At 36.4% G+C, this 9,942-nt stretch overlaps 1 protein-coding gene across 1 annotated transcript in view; it reads left to right on the top strand.

Moving 5' to 3' along the window:
- Positions 1–1,043: 1,043 nt before the first annotated feature.
- LOC141332302 (solute carrier family 12 member 3-like) overlaps positions 1,044–9,942 on the top strand; it is a 19,524-nt gene continuing 10,625 nt past the window's right edge. Inside the window, exons 1-20 of the mRNA XM_073837435.1 lie at positions 1,044–1,277; positions 1,423–1,512; positions 2,922–2,997; positions 3,155–3,250; positions 4,328–4,467; positions 4,809–4,904; positions 4,992–5,103; positions 5,275–5,405; positions 5,506–5,590; positions 5,689–5,849; positions 7,261–7,368; positions 7,463–7,586; positions 7,832–7,933; positions 8,407–8,562; positions 8,668–8,767; positions 8,846–8,957; positions 9,081–9,215; positions 9,302–9,408; positions 9,497–9,573; positions 9,675–9,755. Coding sequence (XP_073693536.1) covers positions 1,044–1,277; positions 1,423–1,512; positions 2,922–2,997; positions 3,155–3,250; positions 4,328–4,467; positions 4,809–4,904; positions 4,992–5,103; positions 5,275–5,405; positions 5,506–5,590; positions 5,689–5,849; positions 7,261–7,368; positions 7,463–7,586; positions 7,832–7,933; positions 8,407–8,562; positions 8,668–8,767; positions 8,846–8,957; positions 9,081–9,215; positions 9,302–9,408; positions 9,497–9,573; positions 9,675–9,755 — 2,323 coding nt within the window. The remainder of the gene's footprint in view (positions 1,278–1,422; positions 1,513–2,921; positions 2,998–3,154; positions 3,251–4,327; positions 4,468–4,808; positions 4,905–4,991; positions 5,104–5,274; positions 5,406–5,505; positions 5,591–5,688; positions 5,850–7,260; positions 7,369–7,462; positions 7,587–7,831; positions 7,934–8,406; positions 8,563–8,667; positions 8,768–8,845; positions 8,958–9,080; positions 9,216–9,301; positions 9,409–9,496; positions 9,574–9,674; positions 9,756–9,942) is intronic.

The raw sequence follows: 9,942 nt of genomic DNA, 5'->3' as shown, positions 1-9,942 counted from the left end.
AAGGATGCTGTAAAGTTCACTTTATATACTTGGAGTATAAAACTACTAAACTAGTAGTTTACTTAGAGGCTATACTTCAAAGTCTACTAATAAATGCACAAAAAAGAGTTTAATTATTAAACTATCAGTATACCTATAAGTTCACTTTTAGTATACTTGCAGTACAAACTAGAAATATAGATGTAAACTAGTTGTGTACTCTATACTTACGTATACAGTGGGTACGGAAAGTATTCAGACCCCCTTAAATGTTTCACTCTTTGTTATATTTCAGTTTTTCTTTTTTAATAAATCTGCAAAAATGTCAACAATTCTGTGTTTTTCTGTCAATATGGGGTGCTGTGTGTACATTAATGAGGAAAAAAAAAACTTAAATGATTTCAGCAAATGGCTGCAATATAACAAAGAGTGAAACATTTAAGGGGGTCTGAATACTTTCCGTAACCACTGTATATACTAGAATGTGGTCCAATTTAGTCCCAAGGAGTATTGAAATAGTACCCTTAAAAGTATACTACTAGTACACTGATATTTCTGTACTTACTGCAAGTTTACTTAAAAACGTACTTGTACTTTACTTGAAATATACTTATTTTTTGGTAAAGGCAGCTAAACAAGCAAGCCATATGCGGTCATGCAAGTCTTTTAGACCAATAAAAATAATCAGTGATCACTTAATTTAAGATGCTCATTGCTCACTTTAGATGAAGGATATCCAATGTTCACACGTCCAAACTGTTGATAGACAAACTGTATTTGACAGAGGTGGCATGTTGGGAAACCAGTCTGTTCATGTTTCTGAAGAAGACTGCTAAGATAGAAAGAAAACACAATACAAAGAACTGCCAGTCATGGTTCTGCAACAATGTTTGTGTATATGTCTAATAATGGGTGTGTGTAAGTAGGCTCATTTAAGGTATAAAAGAAAACGCAACCCATTTTCTATAGCAGAGGAAGGTTGTGTGGATGTGTTGGTCATTTCAGTGTTCTCCACAAGGATTAAAGCAGGAACGGTCGACATCTAAAGTCCTAGAAAGCCCACGATGGCCAAATATATCGAACGCATCAGAAATGTAATTCCAGGTCTTCGCCGTCCAGACAATGGTCCACCTCAAGACGTTACCATGGAGGCTGATTTTGAGAAGGAGAAGGACATGAGAAAAATGTCATTCTTCAATCCACTCGATCCTGTGCCAAAATATGACTTTTATGCCAAGGACACATTGGCAGGACACATAAAAAGAACCAGGCCATCATTGGATGTTCTACGTAAACCAGTAAGTAAAACTCCAAAGGTGGTCAAGTCTAAGTAAGCTTCTTAACACATACATGTGAGTCTACTTGCATTTTGCACACAAAGATAGTTAATATGGCAACATGTTTTGATTTTGATGTTGATTCTTTGGATGTTCCTGACAACAGCCAGACCCTGATGATCTTCTCCAACCAACAGAGGATGATGGACAGCCCCAAGTCAAGCTTGTTCGCTTCGGATGGGTTCTGGGAGTCATGGTGAGAAAGCAACAATTTTAAATGTGATCTTATTATCATCTCAAGATGTTTCTCCAAGTTTTAAATGGTGAGCTACAGTAATGCTCAAGTCAGTGCTCAAATGTTCAAAGAAATCGGTTAATGTCTCTCTCAGTGAACCCAAATATTACAAACTTATTGGATGTGAATGTCATGTACGATTCCCAAAAAATAGTAATTATCATAATGCAAGAACATTTTCTGTTCTAATTCTCGAAGATCATTCTTTGAGATTCCTACTCCTGTTTAATAATTTTAAAATACATTTATTTATTTTTAGCTTGTAAACAGTATTGTTACTGTATTATTATTATTATTATTATTATTATTATTATTATTATTATTATTACTAAATTTTTTATTGCTTCTATTGTCCTCATTTGTCCATTGTTTTGGATAACAAAAAAAAAAAAAAAAAAAAAAAAAAAAAAAAATGTCCAGTGGTTTCAGCAAAGCCGTTCTTAGGCATATCAGCATACTGTAGGTAGCCTAACATCCTACAATAGAAAGTATTTCAATATTTGAATTTATAACAAATACACTGTATTTAAAGAAAATCATTGTATCATATGATCAAAGATTGAAATGTGTGCCTAAAATATTTTTTTCCACATAAGATTAGCACTGAAGCATTTTCTCACTTACACTAAAAAACAAAACAAAACAAAACAAAACAAGTACATTTAGTTTATTTTTATTTGCCAAATTTTTGCATGCATGTTTTTTAAGCAAAATTTAAGTATGGAATTAAGTAAAATCTACTTAACTAAGTAAAGTAAAATTAGCAAAGAAAAAAAGTACATTTGACATGAAGACAGAGTTTGATGAGTAATTTCTGCTTAATTATTTTAAGTTCACACTGCAGTCCAAGTACAAGCCACTCAGCCCTGGTTTGTAAACTTTACTCAAACATCATACATACTTCATACAAACAAATTAACATATAACATTCAACGTATGAATATGTAATTTTGAGTAGAAACTGAACTCCAGATGTTAAAAACAGAATAAAAACGTATTAATTATGCATGCCCAAGTGCATGATGGGAACAACGGTATCATGACTGTGATATTTACTTTGTGCAAATAACAAACAATTCCAAGTAATAATAAATATGTAAAAGTTCTTAGTACTCAAGCCTATTTTTTTTTCCTTACCCAAACTAATCAAAACACAAAATCATATTTATCAGTGTACATAAGTTTAAACCCCTGGTTTAATTTTTATAAAAATAAATAAATAAACAAACACATACATTTCCTTTATGGAAAACACACATGTCTTATTTCTTTCTTTTAAATGTGGTGTGCAATATGATCCTGCCTTGTTTTTAAAGAATATTAAGGAAACATTCACATTCACTAATGTTTTTGCTTTGATTGTGTTTCAGATTCGATGTATGTTGAACATCTGGGGAGTCATTATGTACCTGCGGCTGCCGTGGATCACGTCTCAAGCCGGACTCAGTGAGTCAATCCTCCATCTGGTTCAAGTCACTTGAATTTAGTTTAATTCACTTCTCAAATAACTTTTTTAAACAGTTAAATGTTTCCTCTTTCTGAGAATTAAACGTATAAAGGCCTAATCTAAAGTAATTTGCCATTTATGCCTTTTTACTTGCAGTTCTGACCTACGTCATCATCTTCATGTCTATCGTTGTCACAACAATCACGGCAACTTCGGTGTCAGCAATCTCCACTAACGGGAAGGTCAAATCTGGTGAGTGAAGTGAATTAGTCACCAGAAAACCAGGAACATTATTTAAGTAAATAGATGCATTTCAATGTATGTTGGTTTTAATCTGAAACCTTTTCAGTAAAATATAAATAACACCCTTTAAGGGGTCATCGGAAGCAAAACTCACTTTTCCATGTTGTTTGAACATTGTGTGTTGGCAGTTTGTGTTCACAACCACCCTACAATGATAAAAATCCACCCAGTGTTATTTTTTTTTTAATCTTTACACGTAATATCCCCTTTTTAAATCAGGTCACTTCCAGCTTTGTGTGGGTGTGATGGCACACAGACAGAGGCCCCTCCCACGATAGTTGATTGACATGAATGCCTTACCTTAGACCCGCCCTCACCGTGCTGAAACAGTCTGGCTCTGATCACCATTGTGTGACTCCGGTGCAGGAGAAGACAAGAATGTCTCTGATTAGGCAATTGAGATGTTCTGTTGTTGGATGTAGTAATGGACATAGCATTTTTCATTTACTCCCGACATCTGAGCCGCTAAAGATGCAGAAGATAATGATACTTTCGTTTTTAAAAGGAAAGTGCCGATCCCAATCTACATATGCCTCTATGTTTGTCTGAATTGTTCCTGATGCAGCTTCACCCACAGCAGAAATTAGTATTAGGGTTTTTTATGCATCTTTGCAAATGGCCTTTCTTAATAATGTGCTTGTTGGCAAGTTTGGCCGTTAAACGTGGCTAAATGTGGCTAAACAGGGCTAAATAAAACCTTGCGGCTCCTAATCCCACAGCAAGGGGGGGGGATTTTTTTTTTTTTTTTTTTTTTGCAGAGCTGATTTTGACAAGGTAAAAGGGTGTTGTTACACTACTATTGAGAATTTTTAACCAAAGTATATTATAGGCTCATTTGAACTCATATTATAGAAATCATATGAACTTGTGGATTCTTTAAAACCAAAGAAGAACCTGGAAGTAAAATTGCCCAAGAAATGCAATGTATTTATTTGTCTTAAACACATTTTATGAGTTGTATTACTTTAACAAGCAAAGACAATTTAAAAACTCCACGAGGAGGTTCACCTGTTATCTTTTCTCCAGGTGGCACATACTTCATGATCTCTCGGAGTCTGGGTCCGGAGCTCGGAGCGCCCATTGGTTTGCTCTTTGCATTCGCCAACGCTATCGCCTGTGCTCTCCACACAGTTGGGTTTGCAGAGACCGTACGAGATCTTCTCAAAGTGAGACACGCACACATTGTTGGGCCTGTTGCTCAGATCAGTTTGAATAAGCAAACAAGTATATGCAAATTCCAAGTGTGTTCTTAGACTTTTGACTCAACATTTCTTAGAAGAACACAAAAGTATTGAAGTGCAGTTTTTCCTCTGATTTCGTGCCCCTTTGGGGGCAGCACTATTTTTGGACCATAAATGAAAGACTGGAGCTGCATGTCTAAAATTAAAAGTTCATATAGGAAATACACAAATAAGTTATAGCAAATATAGTGATAGTGAACAGACAACATGACTGTTTCAATCTCATCCACAATCGTTTTCTCTCTTCTCAGGACTTTAATTCTCAGATGGTGGACGATGTCAATGATGTGAGGATCATTGGGGCAATTACTGTCACTATCTGCCTCTGCATCACATTCGCTGGCATGGCCTGGGAGGCAAAGGTATGCTCCTCTTCTCCTATTTTCACTGATTTCCCAATATTGCTTCTTTTAACACAACTGTTTGTCTTTGTTTTCACTCCACCACAGGCTCAGATCCTGTTCTTCATTGCCATCATGCTGTCCTTAATTAATTATTTTGTGGGGACAGTCATTCCCACCAACACTGAAAAGGAGTCGGTGGGATTTTTCGGCTACCGTGGTGAGTACACAAGCTCCTGATCTAATGAGACTTTGAGCGCATGCAAATGTGTCTTGATTTAGATATAGATGGAATTGAAAATGCAGGTTGTCTTCTCTCAAATTTCACCAATATCTTCAGAGTGTGGCCAAACACCAGCAAAACCTAACCACAATTTTATTCTACTTCCAGGTGACATTTTCGTGGAAAATCTGCTACCTTCCTTCCGAGGACCAAATGGAAATTTCTTCAGGTTGTTTGCCATCTTCTTCCCGGCTGCCACAGGAATTCTGTCTGGTGTCAACATCTGTGGTGATCTCAAGGTAATTGTATTTTTATTTTATTTTTTGGACAAAGTGTGGGAGAATGAAAGTCAAAGCAATGTTAAAACGCTAAATGACGTGTTATTCCTTTTTATTGCAGGATCCAGCCGGTGGGATTCCTAAAGGAACCCTGCTGGCGATACTCTGGACCACCTTGAGCTATTTATTGATCTCAGTCACATGTGGTGAGACTTGACATTCTTTTGCACTGTATTGAATCACAAACACATGCATTTTATTGGGTGAAAGCCTAACTAAAGTGAATTCCTTGCTTTTCTCTCAGCGGCAACTACCGTAAGAGATGCTTCTGGTGATGTAAATGATAGTTTAGCACTGACGAATTTCACAACCCACTGCACCGGAATGGGCTGTAAGTTAGGCTGGAATTTTGACCGGTGTGAGCAGAACCGCACATGTAGCCATGGACTGGCAAACAACTTCCGGGTGAGTGCATCGGTCCTTTTGACAAATCAATAAAACAGTTGGTTCCGTTCATTTCCTTTGTGTGTGTGTGTGTATGTTTTAATTGCATTGTAAAGTAATGCATTTGACCTGTTTTCAAGTAATTGTTTTATTTTATTTTTTCATTGTTATTATTAGTATTATTTATTTATTTTTTAATTGAAGGACTTTCCACATCTGTTAAATTAATTCACAATATGCACACATTCACTTTTAATCTTATGCCCAATCTATGCAATGTTATCACTATTTTATATTTTAGTTACTGTTTTAATAATTTAGTTGTAGTTTGTAACTTTTTTAATATCAACAGTATTTTTATTTTTGCATATATATTTTTAAAGGGGCCATCAAATGAAAAACTTAATTTTACATGTTATTTGACCATTTATGTGTGTAGGCAGTTTGTGTACACACCCACCCTATGATAAAAATACACCCAGTGTTTTTTTTTTTTTTTTTAATTTCCCTTTTTAAAATCAGGTCATTCTCAGCTTCTTGTCAGTGTGATGACATACAGACAGAGGCCGCTTCCATGATAGCTGATTGACATGAGCGGCTTATCTTAGACCCGCCCTCACCGAGCTGAAACAGTCCGACTCCGATCGCCATTGTGTGACTCAGGGGCAGGGAAAGACAAGAATGTCTCAGATTGAGAGATTGAGGTGTTCTGTTGTTGGATGTAATAATGAACATAGCAGAAGTCATTTACTCCCAACATCTGAGCTGCTAAAGGCACAGAGGATTAACGTTACTTTCGGTTTCAAAAGAAAAGCGCCGATCCCGATCTACATATGCGTCTATGTTCATGCAAATCGTTCCTGATGCAGCTTCACCCACAGCAGAAATGAGAATAAGGTTTTTTTTAATGCATCTTTGCAAGTGGCCTTTCTTAATAATGTGCTTGTTGGCAAGTTTCGCCGCTAAACATGGCTAAACGTGGCTAAGTGCGGCTAAAGTAAACATTATGGCTCGTCATACCAGGGAGAGAGGGGCGGGGCGAGCAGAGCTGGATTGCATTCAAAGAGACCCTGCAATAAAATGAGCTGGGTTTTTGGAGAGTTGGTTTTGACAAGGTAAAAGGGTGTTTTTTTACACTACTATTGAGAATTTTTAACCAAAGTATATTATAGACTTTTCATTAAGACCCTAAAGAATCATATGAACTTGTGGAAAATGGGCTTTCGATGACCCCTTTAAAGATATTTTACTGCCAGTTATCAATTCTGTCGTAAAGGTTGTGCTAAAATTCATATCATATTTGCATTATGTGATAGAATTTTTTTTTTTTTTTTATTAATTATTTTTTCATTTGATTTATAATAATAATAATAATAATAATAATAATAAATTGAAGGATGAATTCTGTTTGCCCCACCCCAACCCCCACCAGATTCTTACCGCTGTTTCAGGATGGGGCATTTTGATCACCATTGGCGTCTTTGCCGCCACCTTGTCATCAGCTCTGGGTTTCTTGGTGTCTGCTCCCAAAGTTTTCCAGGTAGACATTTCAGCCATTACTTAATTATGTTGTTCTTTGTTCAGTTTCTGGTAAAATACAACATAGGTTATACCTATTATATTGTTTTTCACAGTGTTTGTGTAAGGATAACATCTATCCCTACATTGGCTTCTTTGGGAAAGGTTACGGGAAAAACAATGAGCCTCTACGTGCATATACTCTAGCGTTCTGCATTGCTATGGCTTTCATCCTGATCGGTGAGTTCTGGATCTCCTCCAGATCAGTTACCCCACATGTTTCTCTCGGTAACACTTTACAATAAGGTTCATTAGTTAAACATTAGTTAATGTATTAACTAACATGAACTAACCATGAGCAATACATTTGTTACTGTATTTACTAATCTTCATTAACTAATGTTAACTAAGGAAACTTATTGTAAAGTGTTACCTTTCTCTCTTTATGGATGCTTTAACTTTTGGTGTCATTTTCATCTTTTCAGGTGATCTGAACACTATTGCTCCTCTGATCTCCAACTTCTTCCTCTGCTGTTACGGCCTCATCAACTTCAGCTGTTTCCATGCGACGATCACTCAATCCCCTGGTTAGAACCTGATTTTCATCGTTATCAGTTTTGTTAATGATAGATATCTAAAGATTAAGAGATTGACAACAGGGTGTAAAATAGTAAAAAAAAAAAAAAAAAAAAAGTAACTAAAACTTTTTAGAATTACGTGAAAATTTTTTTTAATAATAAATAAATAAAAAATAACATTTTAGGACTCCAGATGTTAAAAAAAATGAATGTCTTTTTAACCAATGCATTTGCATTTGCATTCTGGTCTTTTTTTTTTTTTTTTGTACTAAAAAAAAATCTAATGAAAATACCTATGAGGTTCTCCAAGCTAATTTCTGTGAGGAGGTCATAAAATCCACGTATATATCCACCCTTGCTGTACTGTAGTTCATCTTACACCCTTGTTATTTATGAATGCACTGTATGATCTCCAAAGAAGGCTAAGAATGAAGAAATTGTTGATGGGGTGAATTAAAATAAGAAATTGTTTTCTCTTGCAGGTTGGCGACCGCAGTATCATTACTATTCTCCATGGACATCTCTGTTTGCTTCTTTCTTTTCATTCCTTCTCATGTTTCTGTTCACATGGTGGGCCGCTCTTGTCACTTTCTGTATTGTCCTCTTCCTCCTAGGCTATAGTAATTACACAAAACCTAGTAAGTATCATCCTTTCCCAGTTGAGCTACAGAACCCATAATTCAGTATTTTTAATTATACATTTCAGGTAAAAAAAAAAAAAAATTTTCTGATCATGTGTCCAGAGATAAACTGGGGCACGTCTTATCAGGCGGGGTACTACAACATGGCTTTATCCTTCTCAATGTCTCTAAATGATGTCAAAGATCACGTCAAAAACTACAGGTAAGACTAAACATTTTTATCAAACCGACTACTTCAGATCCCGATACCCCAGCCGTTCATGTATACACGCTCTCTTAGGCCTCAGTGTCTTGTTCTGACCGGCCCTCCGAATTCTCGTCCCGCTCTGGTGGACTTTGTGGGGACTTTCACCAAAAACATCAGCCTGATGATCTGTGGGAACATTATCTTGGTAATTGGCCTTCATCTTATTCAGATAAATGGACCATTTAATGCTTCCTTGCTAAATGAAAGAATTTATTTATTTCAAAACTTGTGATGTGAAGGCATTTCTTGCTCTCTGCTGTGCTTTCAGGAGGATGAAAAGTCAGGTTTCCCACAGGACAGCTCTGAAATGTCGGTGGACTGGCTGAATCAGAGGAAAGTTCGTTCTTTCTACACGTCCTTCAATGCTAGCAGCCTGAAAGAGGGCACACATAATCTCATGCAGGTATGACTGTCTCTAGTTTCAGATCTGTTTCTATTCCTAGTCACTTCTCACAGAGTCTTTGCTCTTCTTGTTGATTGTATTTCTAGGCTTCAGGTCTCGGCAAACTGAGGCCAGACACTTTGATTTTGGGATACAAGATAAACTGGCAGGAATGTAAACCGGAGAGCTTACAGGACTATATGAACACCATCAGGTGAGCTGCTGGTTTTGTTCACAAATATCAGTGAATTGGTTGCACCTTTTTCTTTGTATTTTGACATTGTGTAATGTTTCTCATTCAGCGACGCATTCGACTCCAACTACAGCATTGCGATTCTGAGAATGATGGATGGATTGGACGTAACGGATAATACACAGGGTTCAGGTGTGTGTTTTATACAGTACGATGCCTAGAAAATGGAGTAACACTACAGTTTGAGGTGAAAAATCAAAACTGATGTGGGTTTGTTTTGGCTGAAGGTGGATCATCTGCAATGGTCAATCCAGCATTCGACGCAGATGAAGTCGCATATGAAAAGGACGAGACTGACCGCCATTCAGGTGAAACATGGACCTGAAGTCTGTTTTTTCTGTGCACTTTTACACGATGCTGCTAGTGAAGTGATGTGACATACTACAATATAATAATGGAAATGCCCATTAAATGTGCATCATATATATATATATATATATATATATATATATATATATATATATATATATATATATATATATATACATACAGTGA

Source organism: Garra rufa, chromosome 3 (assembly GCF_049309525.1).
Source record: "Garra rufa chromosome 3, GarRuf1.0, whole genome shotgun sequence".
NCBI classification, from domain to species: Eukaryota; Metazoa; Chordata; class Actinopteri; order Cypriniformes; family Cyprinidae; genus Garra; species Garra rufa.
The sequence above is the reverse complement of the archived record's forward strand: the minus strand, read 5'-3'. Positions and strand labels throughout refer to the sequence as shown.